This window comes from Neolamprologus multifasciatus, chromosome 1 (assembly GCF_963576455.1).
Source record: "Neolamprologus multifasciatus chromosome 1, fNeoMul1.2, whole genome shotgun sequence".
NCBI classification, from domain to species: domain Eukaryota; kingdom Metazoa; phylum Chordata; class Actinopteri; order Cichliformes; family Cichlidae; genus Neolamprologus; species Neolamprologus multifasciatus.
In genome coordinates, this window is record NC_140439.1 from 12,937,492 (window position 1) to 12,962,967 (window position 25,476).

Here is a 25,476-nt window from a genome sequence, read left to right on the forward strand (position 1 = left end):
GAAACTCCTCTGTTATTCTTAGTTTCGGGGCAGATCTATAGGCAGTGGCCACACATGAAAGTGAATTATTCTCTTTGAGGTAACACACCCAGCATGGGCAGCTAGCAATACTATCTGAGTGGCTCAGCATGTGGTGAGGTTGATGTGTCAGGCGGTGCCATTTAGCCCATCACTTAGCTGAGTGTGTGTCAGGGTCGGTGTGTCTGACTGTGTGTCTGTCTGGTACATAGTGTGCATCCACACCTGTGGCTGGGACTGCTGCCCTTAATCAGTCCTAATCAAGTACATTGATTCATCTCCATTTGATTCACACTTTTAGACAGGAACATGCACGTACACATACACAAACACACGCATGACACCCCACCACTAGTTGTGAGGCCCAACACTTCTAAGGAAGAAATCTGATCTCATCCTATGTTACTGTGCCATCAGCTAGGCTTATCATATTCTACTTAACCACATGTAGAGAAGTTTTTAAAAGGAATAAACTCCTGAACTGATGAAGTGGTTTGAGGGAGCGGTGAAACGAAGAGAGAGTGTTAGCTGCACGTTAGCTGGAGAGGGCTTGTCAAAGTGAGGGATCTGGAGAATATGGAGTAGCCGTTTTCCTAAGAAGTACGAGCAGGGCAGGCATCCCAAGATTCCCTGCATCCTGGTCCCAGCTCTGGGGTGGAGGAAGCTGTTTACTCTTTCTACAGTATCTCTCACTGCTGACGTCGGCGCACCGAACAATGTCATCCAATTTCCTGTTTTTCACTTTAGTGGAAAGCCACTCTCCCAGTGTGTATGGTCTAGTCTGTGAGTGTGTATGTGTGTGTGTGTGTCTGAGACAGAAGAGCTGGTGGTCTGGAGGAGAGGAGGAGATCTATAGGGCCGGATACACTGGAAGTAGGATATAGGGTCAGAAGCAGCTCCACTACGTAAATACATGAGGTGTATCAAAAGAAAGTGGCAGCGGGACTTGCCTTGTGAAATAGCTAGATTCTTGTAATATTTCAAGATCACAATCATGAGAGGGTCCATGCCAGGCTTCATGCTATGCTCTGGTAGGCACTCGGTGAGATAAGTTGGTGAGCTATTAGGAACTACTGGCCAATAGGGTTAGCCATGTGTTACATGTTATGAGACAGATGGTTTATCTAATCATGTGATGGATATTCTGTTTTATACCCATCATGACCACCTACAGGTTCTTTTTTTAGCTTTGGTAAAACAACAGCTTCCTATGGTTTCACTTTGTAGTCCATTAAATGCTATTAAATCAGGAAATGTGTAGGTTTTCACATTAAAAGAATCAGTAAATAATATAAAATAAACTAGTTTTGACTATGGGCAAATTGTGAATTGACTTAGGTAAATATAGGTTAGCTAGCCATGTATTTAGATTTAGCTAACAACATCACTAGCTACACCAAAGGCTTCCTAGTTTTCAGCATTCCTAAGACTGAGGGTGTTCAGGTTTTTCAGTTTTTGTATTTCATTTTGGATAGGTTAACTTAGTCATATAAGCCCAGAGACTAGTTAGTGAGTGGTTGCTGGCTGATGCTGGGTGAAATTGGTCACAGAGAGAATCCTGTACTGCAAAATACCTTGTAATTGCTTTAGTCACTAGCAGATTGCTGTAGTCTCCCGTAGTTTGCATAGAAGATGCTAAGTTGCTTGCTTACTGGCTAATAGCTGAGCTGAAATAAAACTTAAAAAGACCTTTACGCAAATTGGAAACTAAGAATATGCACCCTTTGGTGCTCAGCGCTACACTAAAAATGTTTCAAAGTCTATGGGAAAATAGCCCTTGGATTTCATCTTCATAAACACATTTGTCATGAGTGTATGGCCTCAGTCATTTATTTTGTTCAATCCAAGAAAGGAGACTTATCTAGCATATTCTCAATGGCTAATGAATTGGAGTAATAGGTTATTAGCTAACGCGTGCATGAATCCTCAGTGAATACATCAGGTTTCAAAACCCCAGGATGATAAGGCCAAAGATGCTCATCTCAAAAAAAGTGGCAAAGGGGGAGGGGGGGGGGCATGTGTGACTGTGAAAACTGTTTGCTCATTGGCTAACAACTTATAGCATGGATGATCCTCACTTTTAGTGCGACCGAGATTGTCAAAATAAGTATGATTTTATTTATTTTACCTTTTACCAAGAACCTGAGCCCATAAACTCATCAGGAAATGTTTGGCACAAGTTGAGACAGAAAGCCAGTTTTCCGTAGATTTCTTTTAGCAACCACAGCTACAGCCATCTGGTGGTCTTCAGATAAAATATAGGTTTAAGGCACTTATGCGTTTCTCTTTATGCTATGGCATAATTTTTTGGACCCTGCTTTTATATACCTATGACATCAAAGCTTCAAAACAGGATTTCGGGTGCCAGTGGGTGAAATCATGGTAGCTGTCTGAGTAGCTGTCTATGGTTGACAGCTGAACGGTTATTAAAAACAACTCACAGTAGGTGCTTGCGTATACACTGATCTGAAGTCAGTTTTAAAGGATTTGGGTATAAATGGTCACAGTGGTGGGGTGGTTTTTGAAAATGTGTTTTATTCATTGTATATTTTTCTTGCAGTGTAGGTTTACCCATAGATTAAAACAAACTAAAAATCAGGGGTATTGCAGACTGTCTTAAATACTTTTCTAGATAACTGCAGATGCCTAGTAGCTCTCATGTTTGGTCATATTGGCCCAAACAAACAAAAAGTGTGATATCACACGATATAACTTTCTTTGAAGTGGCCAGCCTGCAAAATGGCTTCTCAGTGAATGAAAAAACAGACGCAGTTCTGTGAATTTTAGTGAAATTTTTTTTTAGGAACTTGTCAAAGTGGGTTAGAGGGCCTGAAGACTCCAAGTTCACCATGTGCCAACTGGTGTGTTGTAATTTGATTTTGCTCATGCTCGTTTATCGACATAATGTGACCCGGGCTGAGTGTATCAGATTTTGGCCATGATGTTACTGATCTACATTAATTCAGCGTCTGTACTGAGCTGCTTTAGTCACTGTGTGCTGCTGACTCAGTGTTTGGTACCACTGCGTGCCTGGCTGAAAAATTACTCCAATAACTTTACAGATTGCCATACATACTGAAAATATTGAGGGATAAGATTTGATCATGGTGCTTAAAACTAAAATAACGGCTTATTTATGTGTTTATTTAGTTGTGGTTTATACTTCAATAAAGCACAAATCGTGACAGCTTTCAAGGATAGTTCACTTTGTTTTTGTGTTTATGGACAAAAAACCCATTACCTATTCTTTAATATAACATCTCTTATTTAGTGTAAATCCTAAATAGAATTTTCTCAGATTACTGCAAAATAATTACTTATTGGTAATTAAAAAAAATATTCTCTAACATTTGATTATAATGAGAACTTTTTTATATTAATAAACAATATTTATGTGAAAGAAACACTTGAACCATTCACTTAGTTTTTGTTTTTTTGTCTAATAACTGTGTCTCTGAATCAGTCAGCAGGAATTTGTATTAAGATTTGTAGAGAGATGACATGATAATATCATCATGAAGGCCCTGTGTACACATGCGTGCACGCACACACATGCAGGCACAGACTCTGACACAAACACAGATTTCCCAGTGTGACTGGTATAACGCGGCAGCATATAGGGCGGGACATTGCTTACCTGGGCGCGCACACTGTGTCTGTACTGCCAGGCTGCCTGGCCTACATGCTCACTCACTTCCCCTGTTTTGTTTGCTCCTGGTTGAGGGCCAACATGATGTTTGCGGGATGCAAATGCTTGTCTGAATGATTCATTGCAGTGTGTGCGTTTATGTGTGCGTTTGTGTACTGTACAGGAGAAGTATGTTGCCTGAAGAGGCTGGCAGACTGGTTCAGGTGTGTGTGTGTGTGTGTGTGTGTGTGTGTGTGTGTGTGAGAGAGAGAGAGACAAGGGCTGGCTCTGTGAGTTACACAATCTCAGCTGCAGTTGTATTTGTTGTATCATTGTCAGTTGAAGACAAGTCTCCTGGGATGGTGAGACTCTGGTGTGTTACTGCTTGTGTGCTACGTCTCGGCTAGCTGGATACTTTATAGCCAAATGCTACACACTAAATGAGTTGTATATAGTACTGTATGATTTATTGAAATATAGCAAATGAGGCAGAAATTTAGTTTGTACAATTCTAATGAGATTGAAAGTCAGCCTGAACTCTCTTAGGGAGCTTTCTTGTCATTTCTTTAAGTAGTTGTCAGGAATAGTTCTCCACGCTCTCTGAAGGACATTCAAAGCTCCTCTTTGGATGTTGGCTGCCTTTTGTTCTCTTGTCTGTCAAGATGATCCCACACTGCTTCAATAATGTTGAGGTCTGCGCCCTGGGGAGGCCAATCAATGACTGACAGTGTTAAATTGTGTTTTTCTATCCAGGTATACTTTTACTGTATTGGCAGTGTTTTAGGGATCAGTGTCATGCTGAAAAGTTAAAATGTTGCCAATCAAAATCTTTCCATATACTGTTGGGTGTTGGATCAAAATCTGAATGTTCTTCATTCATAATTCAATCAGTTCTGACAAAATCTCCAACACCACTGACTGAAATGTGGCCTCAAACTATATTTACAGTGTACACTCATGTACTGTTATTCCTCTCTCCTGACCTTCTCTATACATGCTGATGTCAATTTGAACCAAAAATTTCTAATGTGGATTCATCACTCCATAAGAACTGTTGGCACTTATTTTCAGTTCAGTTCTTGTGTAATTTGGCATACCTGAGACTTTTCAGACTCCATGTTTCCCTTCCTCGAGAATGACCACTTGACAGCCATCCCTCCACTGAGACCATTTCTGATGAGACTTGTCCAGTTTCCCAGTTTCCTCTTTTACGGCTATACTACACACCATGTTTTCAGCTAATCGCTCACTTGTTGTTGAAAAATTGTATTTTATGGCTGTCAAATTTTTTGACAGATTCAACTAAAGGAATGGGAACAAATTCTGTATATTATTTCTAACCTAGGTTGCCTGTTATGTGTAGACCTAGCACTGCTTTATTGCTTGAGTTAGATGTCTTTTTAATTCATAGACCAGTGCTAAACTGCTTCAAAAACAAAAAAAATCATTCCCCTGAAAATGGTCAGGTACAAAGACTGGACTGGAAATAAGTGAAAAAGCTGCCAGTGTCCAAAGAAAAACTTTGAAAGACCTTCAGAAAGTCTGGAGAACTATTGCTCGAGACCACTTTAAAATTACTTTCAAAATTACAAGAAAATCTGGCTTCTTGAAAACAAAATGTAAAGAAATGAGGGGTAATTTTTGCGCTGTACTGTGTACTTTACATGCATCTCGGTGTCATTTACCCAGCTGCAATCAAAACGAGAGAGAGAGAGTTTTGTTTCATTCTCATGGCAAAATGAAATGATTGAAGATGTTATTTGCATGTCATTTGATCTGGCATGAGGGCAAAGAAATCTAGCAACAAAATAAACTAGATGTTGTTGAGCTAAACCCTTCTAGAAGAGCATGGGTTTATGATGTTTCTATATGACTGTGCAAAAATGTAGCTGGACACTTCTTTGTGTGTGCGCATACCACATCAGGCTATTTTGCTACCAGATCCTAGTTCATGTGAAAGATCAGATGATCACAGAGCATCACAGAGCTTGTAGCCTTTCTGGTCCCATACTTCTTGTTTGTGGTCAGCTACAACAAACAGCCTAGTGTCATGATGACGTCAGTTTGGCTACAACCCAGGGCTAATCAGCTTCTCTCTCTCTCTCTCCCCCCCCCACCCCCTCTTTGTTGTTTCATGGAGCTTTCAGAAGGCTTACAATTTAGCAAGAAGTGATTTACTGCAGCCCAGCACACTCTGAAATTCCTCTCTGTATTCCTCCTCACATGTGTAGATTGTTTACGGAGAAGAGGAATTCTAGAGGGATGGCGGTCCGCAAGGGGCTTGGTTGCTATGGTTACTAACCCCTGAGCTGGGTTCCATTTAGCAGGAAGGAAGCTAAATTATTTGCAGACAGAAATAAGAAAGCTCATGTAAGGAAAGTGTAATGAGTGAAAAACCTGTCAGTGTGATATTTGCCCTTTAAAAAAAAGTTCTTTCAAGTCTCCTGTTTAGGAGAAATTGGATGACTAAATTTCAAACATTTGTTTTAATTGAGTTGGTGATGAGAGAAGTATGCAGGTATGTAATACCAGTTATGTAGAAACACAAGACAAGGTTATGCAATTTAAAATTTTGGAGTGCAAAAAGGAAATAAATGTGTGTGAAACAATAGACAGGCCTGGGTTATAGAATAAAGGACTTTTTTTTTTCTTTTAAAAAGTATCTTGATTATTAATTAAGAAAAATCAAAATTGGTTAAAAAATATAGTGTGAATGGGTTAGAGGTTGTGTGATATTTCTAGTTGAACAGAAGTAAAATGTAGCGTCAACTGAAAATGTTATTGAGAAAATACTTGTTTATATTTCACTGCTGTCTTTAATGAGATGTCAGATAAGTACATTTTAACATGTTGCCATATCTGTTATATTTAATAGCTCAGACTTTAATACCTTTTAGAAATTTTGTTAGATTTCCTTATAAAAATTTTAAACTGATGAGAATGTGGTTCAGAAAAATGAGTTACTGTTGTTTTGTTTTTTAAACAGGCTAAGCTCCTGATCTGTTGTTTTCATATGAAAAAGTATCAGCGAATGATTTTTTTATTCATGAGCCAAAATATAAGTGAAATCACCATTTAGGATCACTTGCAGTGTATTTCTTTGTCTGTGAATCAATAAAAAATAATATTTACATATAATATGTGATACATTCCTTTGGCATTACAGCATTTTTTTTTTTATCTTGGTTAAATATGCATGGTCAACTTGTAGCAATTAATATAGTTACTTATGTCAGTGCTTTCCTGCAATATTAAGGTCAGAAGAAAAGATAAAGGGGTGACATTTTGCTTAACTTTCTTATTTCTAGGAAATTACTGGGATCTATGGAACCATTTTAAACTGAACGAGTGAAATGCTTTTTTTCTGATATTCTTCTAATGCCTGTATTCTTTTTGTTTCTTTCAGACCACATTAACAGAGGTGCAATTCGGACCAATGAAGTTATTTAAAGACCCACTTCAGGTATCGTAAAACAATAACTAACATGACTGACGCTCCTGTGCTTGAGTGTTTGAAGGCCTTCCGCGAACAACACGAGTGCTCCAGGGAAATATTCATGTCCATTCATTGAGAAGCTTTTAGCTAAGTTGTAAAGCAAAACTTGGTGTGACTGTGAATATTTGGTGGAGTTGTTTTTTGCATTTTAGTATTCAAAAACTTTTGCTTGGAGTTTGGTGGAAATTCTTAAAGACCCCACAGCATGTCCCATGCAAAGATTCGAAAAGAGGAGAGATGGGGATTAAAACTGTTAATGGGCGTATTGTGTGCAGTACACCCCTGGGTTGTCAAGGCAACAAGGCCAAACATTTGTGACGAAGAGCATACCATAATGAACAATGCACATTATGGAACAGCTGCACAGAGGGTCCATGGACCGGTTTCATCGCTGCAGACATTCTCAGATGTTCAGTGGGTCATTATACAGTTCGTGTGCGTTCCTTCGCCATGCGTCGCTGCTGTTGTATAAAACCTCAGAAACGTCAAGCTTTCAGCCATTTACGCAGTGTGGCGTGGTCTTTTTGTTTGTTTTTGTTTTTTCAGGGGCTTTGACATTTATTTTATTGTTTTTATTAGATTTTTTTTAAACAGAAATAAGAATTTACTGTTGTTCTACCCAGTAGAACATACACGGATTATGAAAAGAGGATAAAGTGAAGTGGCTGCAGAAATGCCTTAAAACTGCATTTTTGCTAGTAGCTAGCAGGGGGCAACTCATCTGGTCCCAAAAAGTAATTGTACAGTTGTATAGAAGGTTTTACAGTCGCATGATGTATATCTGTCTGCCATCTTGGACGTATGACAGTGTAGGATCTCCAGCCACATGGGCCTAGAGACTGATCGTGACCCCCTGATGGCGGAAAGCTAGGGAATAATTTATGTTTGCCAGTTGGCGAAGAACTACCTATGATTGCTTTGGTTGCTAGCATGTTGCAATAGTTTGCATGGAAGACACTGATTTGTCTGCAAACACTTGCCAACTACTCTTCAGGCAGTAGTGAAACTGAAAAGTGTGACACAAACCTTTGAAACATGTTTGCTGCAGCGCTGAGGCACTATTTTTAATATGAAGGCAAATATTTGCCATTTCAGGTTTCTATTTTTTGCTACTGCTCTGCTAGTGGTTAGCAAGTGTTTGCAAATAAGTCTGCATCTTTTATGCAAACTACAGGTGATCACAGAAATCTGCTAACAGCCAAAGGTTTTTGGTGCGGCACCTAAGATGCAACTAAGTTTACCTAGCAACATTTAAGGAAACCACTTGCCAAAGCGTTAGGGAATACATATTTTTTTCCCCTGTAACTGTTGGTTGCAATGATGCCATGCAGGAAATCTCTATAAGAAAGCGCTCAAAAAATGTATTGATGAAATAATGAAATGATATTCTCAGTTGCTAGTAAATCATGGCTCTGCATACAAAAGAATACAAGGTTTAGCTATGTATGTTTTAGGGTGTGGCTACAAGATCACAGTGAACCTGCATTGTCCCCGGGCTTCTTAGTCAGAGTCACCCTGTGCTTGTCACACCCTCTTTTAAAAGGCCAAAATTGAGATGACAAAGGACTCATGTCAGAGCCTCAGACATACCGCATGATTGAAAATAGACTAGTTGCACAGCTGGGGCATAGCATGTAACATGGTGCATTTTTACAAAAATAAAATTGCAACAAATTCTCATAACAGTGATGGTTTGAAGGTGCTGGATATATTAGAAGTCATGCATTGTAATGACATATATAAGTGCACAGACTGCTTCATTGTCTGATGCGCTCCACAGTGACCACAGTAGGAAAGCGAGGTAGAGAGATATCCCCTTCCTGTTTTTGTCACTCACAGCTGATCCTGTCATTCCCTCCTCCTCTCTGCTCCTCCTCTTTTCTCGCGGTCCACAGGATCTGGCCGGGCCCTCTGTTTTCAACAATGATGTTTTCTAGACTGAGTGATCAAACTCTGCCAAACTGCTCACTACCCCTTCAAACTATTTTTTTCCCCTCTGGATGTCATTGTCTGTCTGCTACTTTCTCTTTCTGGTACATCTGACTCTTTGGAGCATGAGCAGGGTATCCTGATTTTCAGAAATGTTTTTCTTTAAATGTCCTTTAAGATTATAGATTTTATTTTTCCCTATTAGCTGTAACTGGTTTTGTTATTATAAGCAAGGCATATCTGTCTAGGCCCAGCAAGAATCCCCTAAGCAGACCTTATAGTGGCCTATATTGCCCCGTTCCTCCAGCTCTGCAGGAATGTTGACTTTTCTACCAACATCCCAATGTGGAATTCTGATCTAATTCCCTGTGCGTACCGAACATAGCTCTAGGATTCAGAAGTGATGTATTTATGACCCGGACACTTAATGCCGCTTGTAGGAAAAATGCTCACATGAGAAATATGGCTTGGATTGGCAACACCTCTCTCAGACATAAGGACTCGGTGCTTCGAGCCTGAGGCTATGTTTTGCTACTTAAATAATGCCATGCCAATTGTCAGCATGAATCAGAAAGACAACTGTCCAAACAGCCAATCCTCTATCCCCTCATTGTGTGGAGGACAGAGCTTCTACTTTTCTCAGCAAAATCAGGTCTTTGTATCCTAACTCAACCTTACAGGTGTGATGCAAACTTAAAACTGCAGAACAAGCTTTCTTTTCTTTACGTTCACACTGCTCCCTGCCAACAGTTGGAGATGACGTCTGTTTGAGAGGGTGACTCATGAATCTACTCTTAGTGCGGCACTGCTCTTGGAGGCAGGCCTAAAGCTCTGGTCCAGTATTTGCGCATGTAATGGGGTTATTTGAAAGTATGGTGGCAGAGAGAGAGAGAGAGCCTATTCTCAGGTTTGACGATAGCAGCAGCAGCTCGTTGGGCCACAGCCTTGGCAGACTGGTGGAGGGGCCCACAGCCAGTGAAGGCCACCAGGATTAATTGTGCTATAGCTCATGGCAGCAGACAAGAAAATCTCATGCATCTGAGTACAAGCTGATCAATCAGGGCCTACCCACTGGAGACCTGAGGTCACACTGCAGGCTGATTAGAATGACACATGCAAATGACCACAAATGCGACAGTGATGTTTTGACAATCCCTGTAGCCATTTGCTACAGAACTGATGATATAGGAACAGGGTACATCATTTGGGATTAATCTAATTTCCTTAATGGAATCACAACTTCAGAACGATTTGCACGGGAGTTCTCCAGGGTTGTGCAATAAATATTTTCAGATTCCTTTTAATAATGCAGCTACTCTGTAGTTGTCACACATCCAACCAGTAGAGCATAATTTCATAGACTCACTTTGTTAAAAAAAAAAAAAAAAAAAAAAAGACTGATTATATGAATCAACAGAATCATTATCACAATTCTTTAGGTCAGATGTTTGAGTGCCACAGTAGATTTAGTCCATAGACTTTATATAATGGTATTGTCCTAATTACTCCCTTACTATTTGGATAATATCAATTACTAGTAAAAAACAAACAAAACCCAATAATATTTGAATCCATCATGGCGTCACTCAATGGTTTTTGAAGTTCTGTTCCAAAACCTTGAGGGTGGCACTATGGCTGGCACCACCTTACTTTTAGAACCAGGACTGACAGCCACTTCTCGGTCCTTAATGTTTCGTAAATGTAAGCCACGATGGATTTTACACAGCAGAGATCTTTAATAAGTGTCCGGCACTTTAATGTAGACTTATCATTTACCCACCGAAGGTTGCCACTTGCGTGCTTTTGTCTTTGTTGTCCATGCTAGCAAACCGAGTGTAAAATCTGTTTGCATACATCATTTCTTACTTAGGAGAATCTTTTTTTTTTTTTATGTGTTCGTTTTTACCCCTCCTCATTTATTATTCCACTGGAATATTAACTGTGGTACTAATAGATGTCTTTTATATTACGATATGTGCTTAGCCGTGTCTCTTTTGCAGGTACTTTTAGTTTTTGCCAAAGAGGATAGTCAGAGTAATGGCTTCTGCTGGGCATGCGAGAAGGCCAACTTCAGGTGCAGCATGGCGCGAACGCCGGAGTCGGCTCTTGAATGCTTCTTGGAGAAGCATCATGACCTCGTCATCATTGACCACAGACATTCCAGACACTTTGACGCTGAAGCACTATGCCGGTAAGCAAGCTCTCCCATCATCTGTGCCGTTTCTTTGAGTGATGCGGTGTAGTGATCTGCAGCTTTGTTTTGTCCAGTATACCCGCACAGCTATTTGCAGATGGTCAAGTATCTATTCCTCTTGCCATTTTTTTTTAAAGCTGGATGTCATTTAGCATTATTGGTGATATGAACATTGATACTTTTAAGCTGAGCTATCAGTGATTGACCAGTCAGGAGTTGAGTTTGCATTCAAATATCACTACCTCGTAAGCTGTGACCATTTGTTCGGGCCATTACTTTCTGAGCCCCTGACTTATTGCTATTTTAACAGTTTATACCCAGTTTCCACTAGCTTCACATCATTTACCTCTTTTTTATCGACTTTTTCCATTACTTTTTTGCAGACTGTTTAGACATGCTTTGTAAATTGTTTTTATGCACTCTAGAGCATAGGACCTTAGAGCGAGATAAAGTTGTGCATATAAATTTACTTAATCACGCTGTGATTTTTTGTTTTAACCAGCACAGCTGAAGTGAATTTGTTAGTGGCTGTCCTCTAAGGGCTGTGACTGAACAATTATGGAACTACTTTTCATGTGTTACAGTGCATTTGGTACAGCACTGGTGATTATGACTCTGTGTGGGGGTAAATGGCCAGCTCACTTTGGGTTCCCCGGCTACCACTGCATGCTACCTAGTGGAGTCATGTCACTGAGAAATGAGCGGTGACTGCCTATACCACTCTCTATCTTTAGCCTCTGCTCAAACCAAAAACACATTGACAAACATTCATTTGCCCTGCCCAGCGTGTATGTTAACCCTATTCATTTTGGCCGATCCATATGTTCGGTGTACATGGGAACTAAAGGGCCTTTATGACCACTGGCTGGGGAAAACCACAGGCGGATGAGTGGCCCTGTACACTGCATTCTTTCAGAGGCCTCTGCCCGCTCATAGAGCTCCACCAGTGGGCTCTGCCTGCCTGCGAGAATCGGAGCGTGAAAAACTGAAAAATACATTGATTTGATGCCATGGGCTTTTCCACCAGCCTGCTTGCCAGCTAAAAGGCTCCCTCTGTTTACATTCAGGTCAATTAGAGCAGTAAACTCTTCAGAAAACACTGTGATAGTCGCCGTTGTGAAAAGGTATGTAATCTTTCTTCCTTTTCGTCACTGTTTGAAATGATTGAAAATGCTTGGCTTGGAGCAGGTCCGTGTAACCCTCTGATGTTCTTTAAACAACTGTTTGTCTTGTCGATGTTTCGGTGTTTACACGTGCTCTCCTTTTAAGGCCAGACAGAGAGGAAGCCTCTGTGATGCCACTGATCAATGCTGGCTTTAATAGGGTGAGTGACTCTGTCTTTAAATGTGTGTCTTCTGCCAAATGCGTGCGCATTTGTGATGGACCGAGCAGTGAAGGAAAAATTAGGCACAGGTTAACGTCCAAAAAAATGATTTTTTATTTAACCCAAAAAAACATAATTAGTTAAATCATGACAAAAGAATCAAAATCTTGGGCCCATAAAAGAGGTCAAAATAACAAAACTCTACTCAAAGTACTGATAACTCAAACAAACTGACCTAACTTAACAAGACAAAGGGGAAACTTAAATAGTGGCTGATCAGCCCACAAAAACAGAAAAAGGGGTAAAATACACAAAACCTAACTAAACCAAACATAATGAACTCCAATTCCCCCCCATGGTCCCGAATTATGGCATGAACCAATTTGTATTGTTCCTTTAAAACTCGCTCCGCCCCTTTTCCACCTCTTGGCTCCTCAATCAAGGGACTGGAGCAGCTGCAACTAAGGTAACTCGGAAAACAAAAGATTAATCATACATAACAGTGTAAACTAAAATGTGCGCACTTATTTTAGAATACAGTGTCATGTGGATATGTGAATTAACTTTAAACAAAAACCAGTTATTTATTATCCTGTAAACTAATGCCTATATTTAAAGAAAGACAAATGTGAATGTTATGTTACTTATAAGCCTCTACAAACATGGTGGGTATTACCACTGTGGGGCTGTAGTTGCAGCCATCACAGCATTGATGTACTGATATGTTTTAATCTATCGGTATATAAGGCCGGAGTCCAGATTTGGACTGTGCATGAATTGCAAGTGGGATTTATTTTTTTGCCTTTTACCTGTGTTGCTCTGACTCTCAGAGATATGTGGAAAATGCCAATATGATGGCCTGCTACAATGAGCTGCTACAGTTGGAGCATGGAGAGGTGCGGGCACAGTTCAAATTGAGGTGAGTCACGCCGCATCGGTGTGATGTCCTGTGTTGTAGTTAAATACACAGTGCCCTTATTTAAATGCTCGTGCACTGAGAGCAAGGCATCGGAAAGAACATGCTGACTTTCAATCCCAGTTTTAACTCCTGCTACATTTTTCTTGAAAGTTGGTAAATGTTAAGCTACTTTTGCATTTCTTAACAATAATTCTGCTGCTGTTGTGTCTCTACACAAGGGCTGGCAATGCTATTTTCACAGCTCTAGAACAAAGCCAAGAGGCCATAGAGATCACTTCTGAAGATCAAGTTATTCAGGTGGGCTTTTGATAAACTTTGGCTTCTAGCTCAATTTTTGTCTCTCTCTCTCTTTCCCTGAACTTCCCCTCCTGTTTCTTCCTTTCACAATCGCTCCTGTTTAAGATCCTGTTTCCATTCCTTTCATCTGAATGACCCATAATACTATAGCCTGTGTTCTCATATTTACAAATACAGTAGTATGTGTAGTATGTGTGAAGGTCTCGAGCTACCCCTCATTTGTTTATATTTTAATTCCAAGAATCCAGACTTTCTTGTATTTTTTAAGTGCTCTTGAGCAGTAATTCTTCAGGGTTTTTGAAAGTTTTGGATACACATACTGGACAACTCAACATCTAAAAAAATGAAATTATGTCTATAGGAACTTTGTTACTTGCAGCCTGTTGCAAAAAATAGATAATTTGTTCCAGTTTCTTTAAATTAATCTATGAAAAATGCTAAAGATTACATCATTTGACAGACATTATTTTTGCACTAACAGGGTGATTCCCAAAGACCTATAAACCAAAGATTTGGCTTACCTTGGCATGGTGTGCAGTGTTTCCTTAGAAAAACTGAAGAAACTCAATAAGTAGAGGAGAAAGAAGCAGGCCTAAAAGAAAAGGCTACAGCAGATGGACAGTATCTAAAGCTCATGTCCTTTAGATAAGGCAAAGACAAAATCTATTTTTCAAGGGGGTAATAATAAGTCATAAATAAACATATTATAATTATGATTATAAAAGGCCATTCTTAAAGGAGGGAAATGGGAGGGGAAAAAATAACCAAGAACTGGACTGAAAATCGGTGTTTATAGAGTGATCACTCAAAATGTGACATCTTTGATTCAACGTCAGTATGGGTGGAGGATGTCAGGAGGTACAACAGTCTGTGACTACAGCCATTTCAGTCGGTGGTGTTGGGATTCTTGTTAGACTTGCTAGATTTTGTTCCACCGTACCATATCATCTGCCATGGTCTGTCACGGTGAATAATGACAATGATGCCAAACACACTACCAGTGTAGTAAAAGCATACCTGGATAGAAAAACAGAATGGAGCGCTATCAGTCATGGATTGGTCTCCCCAGAGCCCAGATCTCAACATTGGATCCAAAGGGAGCCAACGTTCAAAGAAGAGCTTGGAATGTCCTTCAAGAAGCCTGTAGAACTATTTCTGAAGACTATTTAAAGAAATGTCAAGAAAGTTTGCCTAAGAGTTCAGATTGCGTTGAAGGATAAAAGGTGGTCATACTAAATATTGACTTTCAGCCTCATTAGAACTGTATAAACTTTGTTTTTCCCTTTATATACTGTGTTTCCATGTATGTTTGCACAGGTTTCAATAAATTGCTCCACCTGTTTCACTTTTTCCTTGCAAAATATAAAGAAATTGAGGTTGCTCAAGACTTTTGTATCTTGTATCAGTAGAGGTAGTGGTCTTAACTCATGGTCCATCTTTTAAACAGCAGACAACAGTCTCTTGTTGCCTCTCCTTGACAGTATGTGAATCCTGCCTACGAGTCCATTATGGGCTACCAACAAGGCGAGCTAATAGGGAAGGAAATAATAGAAGTGCCTAAAAGTGAGAAGAATAAGCCTGATCTCCTTGAAACGATAAACTCCTGCATACGCAAAGGAAAGGTAAAGTGCATTTATCAAATCGTTTTATCGTTCGCATCTCACATTTCAGGTCATACACATTTTTTTAAAATGTAGTTTACTTCATCACAGACTTAATTTCATCAGGCAATATGTGAGGAGCTTTTTTTCTGATTGGTTATACATATACAGTTTTGGCATGTCATGTGTGTGCTGTAAGTCTGCACCACCGGTCATCCAGTACCTCTGTTTCATGTGCATAAGAGCAGCGGTTGATGCCTGTGCTGTAATCTCACTACACAGAGAGCGAAGGTCAGTCGCAGACAGGCTAACAGCAGGAAGGGTCTTTTCAAGCAACTAAGGTAGTCTGTGGGGGGGTGGGGGGGGGGGACATGAAACAAGAGCACTGGACTCCAGGAGCGTGTCCCTTCCCCATTAAAGCATGTGGCTGCCCCCCCCAATCTGCAGCGCAAACACCAACCGAGCTCCACACCTATTTATCGGATGTTTTCAAGTCTTATATTTTCAGTTTTTGTGATAAATGGTTAAATAATTGGTCACATGACTTGTTTTTATGTTTTCCAGGAATGGCAGGGGATCTACTATGCCAAAAAGAAGAATGGAGACAGCATTCAGCAAAATGTGAAGATCACACCTGTAATTGGGCAGGGAGGGTGAGTGGATGTTTTGGAAATCTTGCTCCTGTAGTTGGATTTAATGTAAATGACCTGTTCAGCAACAGAATGATTACACTGTAATGATTATTCAGTTTAGGTTTCTCTTTTGTGTTAATATGCTTTTGTCTTTCACAGAAAAATCAGACACTATGTGTCTATCAACAGGCCTTTAAATGATAATAATAAGGTGAGATGTGTTTCTAGTTGTTAATGAAGAAAGATGTGAGCTTTTTGCTTTTCATCATGTTGCTTTTCCACTTTGTCCACGCAGACTGATAAATCCAGTGAACGTGTGCAGGCAGAGTCTCAGACAGGTGAGATCCATTAATAAATGCTGACCATATCCTCCGTCCAGTTAAAATTTGTGCCAGAAGTCACACAAGGTTCGATGATTTGACGGCCAAGCTGCTGGACATTAGAAAGATCAACATAAAGTGATTTTTTTTTTATTTTGGGAGCTTTGTGAAGTCAGACTTTGGAAATATTTTAGCAAATATATTGCACCATGCCAGCAAAAATTATTGCTTTCTATAATTACAACCCAAACTTTAAACCTTAGATTAACAGAGTGTGCAGTCCTGCTTTATCTAGCTGAGAAATATCACACGAGGAATGAATTCTGTCTTTTTGTTTACCTTGAAAAGGTCATTCATATTTTCACTTTCTCTCAACTGGACTATTGTTTCTCGTTGTATTGTGGACTGAAGTGTAAGGCCAATTCACAGCTGCAACTGATATCAAAATGCAGCAGCTTGATTTCTGACAGGCAAACAAAACGGGGATCATATCGTTCCTGTGCTGGCGTCACCAGCTCACTGCGAAAAATTGATTTTGAAAATCTTCCTTCTTGTCTGGGAAGCCTTACAGCTACAAGTAAAAGCTGGTTAACTCTTTCAGATTACTGGAAAGTGCAAGTGACATTTAGCATACAGACAAACGGGGGGAAAGTTCCTACTGTTGATAAATTCAAATAAAATTCAATGATAATTAATGAAATAAACAAACAAGAGGGTGCTATCCAAAAGCACTTTCTGTGTAGCTAAAACATGATGAGATCTTTTCCCCTGATAGACTACTGTTGATCTAAAACAGTTTACAACCCCATCAACACCATAACACTGGGTGGAAATTTTCTTCATTGCCTTAAAAACACACTTCTGTTTTCTGTTGTTATTTCAATTATATTTGCATGTTCGAAATAAAATCTTTTTTAAAATGGATAAAACTTGGCGGGGCCTGGCGCCTGTTGCTCGGTCAGGCCTCTTCTGGGGTGCGGGGGGCCCTCGGGCCTCCGGGCCTGCAGCTCGGTTCACTCTGGCACAGCTGGCTGCCGGCGGGCATGCCGGTGCAGCCCCCTCTAGCTTCTGTCCGGTGGCTACTGGGTGACCCCTTGTCTGGGGATCCTCAGCCCTTCCCATGAGGGTGGCACGGATGCCCCTCCGGTGGACCTCCTTGGGCTCTTGCACTCTGGGGCCTCTGGATGTCTGGGGCCTGGATCTCCTCCATGTCTGCTTCATGCCTTGGGGGACAGGGCTATGGCTCTCTACATCCTCTTGCAGACCATTACATGGGGAAACCATTTGAATATGTCGATCAAATGGACCAATACGGCAATGCCATGATGATCCATTTGGCAAAATAAATCCATTGGGTATCCTTGTTGGTCTTCAGACAACAATTCTGACGGCTAAAGAACCAAATGGGACAGGCAAAAAAAAGAAAAAAAAATGGATAAAAGTACAGATTTCTACATACTGAGAAATTTCTTCCTCTAGCCAAAGATCAGTCAAGTCATATTTCTGCCACATCTCAATTTTGTCTGCCTGCATTTGCTAATGAAAGGTGTTTTCTTCTCCCCAGACATACAATCCAGTAAGCACAAAGACCGGAGGAAAGGCTCTCTGGATGTAAGATCCACAACATCTCGAGGGAGCGATGGTGAGCGTGAAAGGAGACAGATGATGGAAACTCTGGGCGTTTCGTGTCAGCTTATGAAACATTCCCTATTGTCTGTTTACATCAATTGTTGATTGAATACACACACAAACACACTAATTAAAAAGTGGTTGGGGAAAACTGCTGCCTACCTAACTTGTGCTTGAACTACACAACTTTCACAGTTTGCTGAAAATCAATGTGATTTTTTTTTTCTCTTCTTCTTCCAGGGAGCTCACAGCGAAGGCACTCGTCAATGGCTCGTATCCACTCCATGACTATAGAGGCTCCCATCACTAAGGTGGGTACATTTCCTTCCTCGTCCCTCTCAGCCTCCATCATATGATTAGCACTTTGTTTTGATGTTTTGGATCTCATGACTGAACTCTTGGATTATAAAAATTGCCATGACTGCCATGAGCACTTTTTGAAGAGCTACCAGCACTGAGTGTAGAGGTCAAACACACTATGTTAAGAGTAGACAAGCTGATAAAATACCAGATTTTATGCACAAGACACTAAAGCATGTTGGACGAGAATGACCTGCTGTTTTACTGGTTTATGCCGTTTGCAGGCTGGATAGTCGGAACAGAAAAAGTCCCCAGGGATGGGTCATATGACACACTGCTGTTCCTCTGCTGTATCATTTGACTGTGTAGTCAGTCCCTGTAGGCGTCATCCTCACCAGAATAAAGCGCTGATAGAACTGCGGGTACTGTGTGTTTATATGTGTGTATAAGCGAATTAACTGGAACTTCTGTTCTTGCACATGTTTGCTGACCTCGCCCATAGGTGCCCATTGCTAAAGCCGCCTCAGCCTTCTGAGTAGAAATGAAAATATCTCTGCTTTTGAGCTCCTATTTAAATACTAATTTACTTAAAGAAACATTTTGATATTGTACTGTTATTAGTTACTGAGCAAGAGCAGGTCATACAGACATATGAAAAAGAAAGTACAACCTTGACAGAGGCTGTATGTATCAGGAGATAAAGAATTATCTGTTCCTCAGCAGGTTTTGAAATTTGGCAAACACAACCCCAGATGGAAAACAAAACGCGACATATTAGACGGTAGCAGTATTCATTTAACAAAAACTAAGCCAAAATGCAGAAGGTTGCATGTGAAAAACAAAACAAAAGAAAACCTACATGCATGCTTACTTCTTACACAGGAAGATTGAAGTCCCAGTTTTGGCGGTTCACTGGTCTGGAGCATTCAGGTGTGCCACTGATGAAAGACATCCGCAGTGATTGTAGAGAAGCAATTGTTGCTGCTGTGACGCTACATTGTGTATTGTAGCTAGAGGAGTGCGCTGGTAATCTGCAAAACTGATGTTTGTTTGGTTTTTATTGTTGTTGTTTTATTTTTTACAAAGGATACTTTTACTTTTCACAAATAAACAAAATTTGTACATTTCCAAAGAGTCATCTAGCTGTATTTGTGACCTTTTTTTCTTTCCAGTTTACACATGTGTATGCCTGAAACTACAAGGGACAGAGCCTTTTTAGTCTGGCCCCAGAGGCTTTCAAATGGCCCAAATAAAGTGATGCTAGTTTAATGTGCATTGTATGAAACACATTTATTGGAGAATTTATGATTATTTTGAAAGAATTTCTTTATTTTATTTGTACTTGGTTCAACGTACATGTCATTAATAATCATCATGTCATTAATAATCATCATGTCATTAATAATCATCATGTTTACAGGGGACTTTTACTTTTTACCTCTCCTCCTGTATATACTACATCATCATACTACTACTACTACTACTACTACTACTACTACTACTACTAATAATAATAATGACAATAATAATAATAATAATAATAATGACGATGATGATGATAATACTTATAATATTTCTTTACACAGGTAATCAACATCATTAATGCAGCACAGGAAAGCAGTCCTATGCCTGTTGCTGAGGCCTTGGATCGGGTACTGGAGATCCTAAGGACCACTGAGCTCTACTCTCCACAGCTGGGAACCAAGGATGAAGATCCCCACACAAATGACCTTGTAGGCGGTCTGATGACGGTAAGTTGCAGATCCTTTAAGAAGTTTGAAACAACCTGTTTCCTCCATCTGCCAATGAATCGTTTCCTATATGACGACTCTTGAATAGCCAGGATGCCTGCACTATGAATGCCCACGATGTGGTAACGTAAAAGCAAGCATTTTGGGAACGTCCTTGAATGTGGCCCTCGTATTTTTGCAAATATATCAATTTGTATTTTGGAAGACGGTAAGAGAGCGGGAGGCAAAAAGCGACTCACAGACAGCAATGGTGAAGAACAGAAGTAGAAAGAGTGCCAAGTTGGCAGTCTTGGCAACAACCCCAGAGGAAGTGTTAGATTGTCCTTTGTGCTCCTGTAGGCTGGAGAGGAAAGCCCACCCCACCCTTTCTTTCTCCCCCCGCTCCCTCCCTCTCTCTCTCTCTCTCTCTCCCTCGCTGCACACATGAACCTTTTCCTCTCGACTCCACAGGCCTGGAAACATCCTGTTCTTTGGATCCGATGAATAAGCATGGCTTTACTTATATATGTCCACTGCGGAAACACAAAAGCATAGAGGTGTTGGTCCTTCGCCAGAAAGATTTATTCTGCATAGGTGATAAAGCTAATGGAATCCGAAAGCCATGAGGTGTCTGTGATTAGAAGATTATTTATACACAATCGTACTGGTTTATGAGGTGCCTAGCTGAATTTGTGCTTTGCTGAAACGATAGGTGTCCAGTTTGTTACGGTGAACGGGATGCTGGCTCTGAACTTAAACTGCCCAGTGAACATTAAGAGAGGAGCTGTCATCTTTCTGGGTGAAGAAGTCTTAAAATAGCCAGCATGTAGCAGAGGCAACGCCACCATGAGACAATGCTGGGGTCAAAGATGAGCCAGTCTCCTCTTCCTTTTTCACTTGTGAAGTAAACATTTCACTGTGTGACACACACCCATGGACTCACCAACACCCAGTAGATATATCTAGCATGAGAATGACTGGATGATAGAAGTCTGTAATTTTCATTGCTGGCGAATTGGAGAAAGAACTTGAAAGTTGATGTTCATAATGTTATAGGTGAATTCTATTTTTTATTTTTTATTATTATTATTTTCTATCAATGTGTCGATTGTGCCTTTGTTGGACATGCTGACTTTGGCTGACTTGTGAAATTTGAAATATAGTTGAGCAGAGACAGGAGACCAACTATCTGCTACAAAGTGATGGGCAACAGGTGAACGGCTTTATATGTAGATAGGGCTCAAGGTGCTATGGCGACTCAGGCTTTGCTTTGAGTTGCATGGCTGTCCTGTTAACGAGCAGGGAAAGCCAGCTGATCCGCATTGTGTCCAAAATGTCATGGCAGTCCATTCAAGAGCTATTTATAATATTTGTAAATTACCTTTCAACTTCTTAACACACAGTGTGTTCAGCACAGCTGGTACAAATCACAGTCCTAACAGAGCTGGATCATTACGCTTCTCACCACGTGTTTGATTATTTGGGTGATGAAGTGTTACCCCACTGATAAGCTCCATTTGCTATCACAGCATGCATCAATGCCCAGAGGAAGACAAATGTCCTGATGAAATCATTCGATGCAGATTATCTGACCTGCGAACATTACTTATCACAGTGTTATTTCTGACTCGGTCAGTTCAGAAATATGTTTCTCTTCTGACTGTGTATTGGTGTCATTAATAAGCTCAATTTGGCCATGTCATCCCTCTTTGTGCAAGTGGGGAAAGTGGCGCGAACTGTCGGCTTAACATGGCCTTTAAAACATTGTGTCACCGCAGCACAGATGGAAGAACACTCATAAAGGCAGGAACAACAGGTCTATTTCTACATTTGTCATTTTTTCTTTTTTCTTTTTTGCACTTCCTTAAAGAACTGTTGAGACAAATCCAAAATCCAACCACCTGCTTCTTATTTAAATCACATTAAACGCAGGTGATAGCTGACGTTCATCTTTTGAACATGCGTTACTGGGACTGCTGTTTTGGTTTAATGATTTATTGGCTCTTTAACTACCAAATTAAAACGACTCATAGGTTGTGTGTAGATAATATTACATTTTTAATTATTTGTTTTAATTTACTATTGGCATGGAGATTCCTCCTGACTTGTGGCTCATTCATATGTCATTCATGCTGTTTTGTGAGTCGCTAAAAACATCTGTGATGGCTGAATCCAGATGTTCAGGCTGATCTGGCACAGATTTCTTTAAAGTCCAAGCTGATGTTTCTGGTTGTGTGTGTGTTCCAAATGGCTTAATTTTCCAAAGATAACTTTTATATAACATCTAATGCAAGCGTAAACTCAGAGCATCCAAAGAGTTTCACTCTCCAGATAATTTGGACAGTACGCCGCAGGATTTATTATAGAGGTGATGCTGGTGCCCCTGACAATGAGCTGAAGTCTTCATGTGGCACTTTGAAGAAAGCTAAAGGATGGATTTATTCATTCTGTGCATGCATTTTTTTTCATCTCTTTCTCTCCACCTGCAATCCCTAAAGCTCTTTGTTTCTGGTCTACAGGATGGTTTACGCAGGTTGTCAGGAAATGAATACATCTTTTCCACCAAACGTGAGTTTACAAAATGCATAATGCAATTTTGACACAGAGTACAGATTTCTCATTACATTTTCTTTCCAGCTTGGGTGTATATTATATATTTTTGTACATTTTGTGTATTTTGTATCATTAATTGTTCAACTGCCTGCATCTTTTTAAATAGAAAACATCCTAGTTCCCTTCTTCCCTTTCCTCTTCATTTGAATTCCTCCTTTGTCGTGTCTTCCTTTTCCTCACAGAGCCCCACCATCTCCCCAGTCACCTGACAACTCCTCTGTCGTTAAATGACATCCCCCCTCGAATCGCCCAGACCATGGAGAATGAGGACTCTTGGGACTTTGACATTTTCAACTTGGAGGCGGCGACCCTGAAACGGTGAGGCTGAACCTGTTTAATGCTGCAGGATTGATTTGTGTGTTTTTTTTGGGGGGGGAAATAAAAAGAAGACTCGCGATGACAGCTTGTGTTAAAGTTTCATGTTCAATCATCCTACAGGCCTCTGACCTACTTGGGCCTGAAGATCTTCTCCCGCTTTGGGGTCTGTGAGTTCCTAAACTGCCCTGAAGCCACTTTGCGCTCCTGGCTACAAGTCATTGAAGCGAACTACCACTCGAGTAACTCCTACCACAACTCTACCCATGCAGCTGATGTCCTGCATGCAACGGCCTATTTTCTCTGCAAGGAGAGGGTCAAGGTAAATTAATAATGTTAGTTTTAAAAAGTATATTACAAATTAAGCTCATATTTCCTAATTACTTGTATCATTTAGAATTAAAAACAATGTTCACTTATGGTTTATTTGAATTATCTTAGGTCAGAACCAGATGTTATAGATGGATAAAATAGTTATTTAAAGCTTCAGCAGCCTGCCCTACTTTTGTTTGCAAGAGTTCACCATTTCTGATTTTTGGACCCAGACCTCTACAAGTAACTAAATGCTGGAAGGTAACACAGCCAGACAGAAGTCTCAGCACAGTCTTGGGTGTCACTTGTCTTGTCTGAGTCTACTTTAACCTAAAAAGTCTTGGTTTTGTCCAAGTGTGTCAGTAGCTCAGTAACTGTTGGGTGATGTGCAGTGGCTAAAGCTTCTTACCAAACCGTCTATTTCTGAACTCAGTGGAGTGATCTTTCATTGGCTTAGCCCATAAACTGTGTAGTTATATCACCAGGGTTAATAAATCCCTTGAAATCTGCAGGGTTAGCAGGTTTAAAATCTGTTATGTACTGTTGTATAGCATACTCTTTAAATGTATTAAATATACCTCAAATCAAAAGTAGAAAAAAAAACAAGTGCTTTAAAGACTAAATGATTTTCGGTTTCTGGCTAGCATTAGACATGAAATGTGTATTATGATAAAAGAATACTGTGCAAAAGTCTTGAGCCACTCCTTGTTTCTTTCTGTTATGCTTCCAAGGAGTCAGACTTTCTTGTGTTATTATTTTTATCATTATTATTTTATTTATATTTTTACAGCGGCCATGTTTTACTCCACTTAACACTGACCTTTGACTCAGCCCAGCATAAAAATGCATCCAGCTCAAGCAATGAACCAGCGTTGTGTCCACACGTAACAGACAAGTCAGCAAGCAGTCTGTCACAAAAACAATATTTTTTCCCACTTTTTCAGTCGAATCTATGAAAAATATCAAAGATATCTCAGTTTGATGGACATATAGCTTTTTCTCACCAATACGATGATTCCCAAAGAACGTTTTGCTGAAACTTTATTTATTTATTCAGCATGGTGCAGTACATGTTCTTAAAAAATGTGAGGAAATTGGACAAATGGGGGGGGCAAAAGAAGAAATGACAGCCCTAAAAACACTATATAGATGAAGAGTTTTTGAAAGTCATGTCTTTAGGAAAGAGGAACAAATCCAGCAAACGATCTGAGAGATAAATCTGAATCCTCAGCTGATTCATTTCCTGCTGAAGTCTCATCAGAAATGGTCTCAGTGGAAGGTTGGCTGTCAAGAAAGCTTTTCTTAAGGAAGGGAAACGGGGAGAAAATTACACCAGAACTGAAATGAAAATCAGTGACCACAGGTTTTAATAAATGATGAATCCAAATTGGAAAAGTTTGGTTCAAATTGTTGTTGTGTGTACGGAGGAGGTCACGAGAGAGGTACAACAATGAGTGTGAGCAGCCATCTATAAAACACGATGGAGGTTCTCTCATGGTTTGGGGCTGAATCTCAACAAATGTTGTTGGGAATATAAAAAAACTGATGGAATTATAAAATCTGAAAATGCTTTCAGATCTACTATGCAAAACCAGCTGGAAACATTGGCTTCAGTTTTAGCACACTGCCAGTGCAGTAAAAGCAAACCTGGATAGAAGAACGCAGAGTGGAACAATATCAGTCGTGGATTGGACTCCCCAGACCCCGGATCTCAACATTGTTAAAGCAGTGTGGGATCATCTTGACAGAGAACTGAACAAAGATGGAAAAGTTTGTTATATAAATGTTATAATAGTAGAAGGTTATACTGTGCCAACTGTTAGTATAGCTTATCATTCACCTGATAACGATTAGGCTATTCAAATGCCAACCTTTAACTTCATTGGCTTCTACCAACAGCAAAGTCTGGATCCCATTGATGAGGTGGCTGCCCTGATTGCTGCTACCGTGCACGATGTGGACCACCCAGGCCGTACCAACAGCTTCCTTTGCAATGCAGGAAGCGAGCTGGCCATCCTCTATAATGACACAGCTGTATTAGAGAGTCACCATGCCGCACTGGCCTTCCAGATCACCACGAGAGATGATAAGTGCAACATCTTCAAAAACATAGAAAGGTAGGAGATTTATGATGTGGCCGTCTGTGCACTTGCTTTTACTGCCAGCAGCTCTGTAAAACACCACAAGTTCCCCAAACATAAATGTATTAGGTGTCCAGA

General features: G+C 40.2%; 1 protein-coding gene across 2 annotated transcripts in view; it reads left to right on the forward strand.

The window, feature by feature from the left end:
• pde8a (phosphodiesterase 8A) overlaps positions 1-25,476 on the forward strand; it is a 49,935-nt gene that overhangs the window by 18,829 nt on the left and 5,630 nt on the right. Inside the window, exons 2-18 of one of the 2 annotated variants that reach the window (XM_085166649.1) lie at positions 7,053-7,109; positions 11,072-11,262; positions 12,333-12,389; positions 12,535-12,589; positions 13,420-13,508; positions 13,727-13,805; positions 15,287-15,427; positions 15,971-16,059; positions 16,198-16,249; positions 16,334-16,376; positions 17,923-18,000; positions 18,228-18,298; positions 19,874-20,038; positions 22,537-22,585; positions 22,813-22,948; positions 23,069-23,267; positions 25,157-25,374. In XM_085166649.1, the coding sequence (XP_085022775.1) occupies positions 7,053-7,109; positions 11,072-11,262; positions 12,333-12,389; positions 12,535-12,589; positions 13,420-13,508; positions 13,727-13,805; positions 15,287-15,427; positions 15,971-16,059; positions 16,198-16,249; positions 16,334-16,376; positions 17,923-18,000; positions 18,228-18,298; positions 19,874-20,038; positions 22,537-22,585; positions 22,813-22,948; positions 23,069-23,267; positions 25,157-25,374 (1,769 nt within the window). The remainder of the gene's footprint in view (positions 1-7,052; positions 7,110-11,071; positions 11,263-12,332; positions 12,390-12,534; positions 12,590-13,419; positions 13,509-13,726; positions 13,806-15,286; positions 15,428-15,970; positions 16,060-16,197; positions 16,250-16,333; positions 16,377-17,922; positions 18,001-18,227; positions 18,299-19,873; positions 20,039-22,536; positions 22,586-22,812; positions 22,949-23,068; positions 23,268-25,156; positions 25,375-25,476) is intronic. The other variant, XM_085166658.1, reaches the window with a different exon arrangement.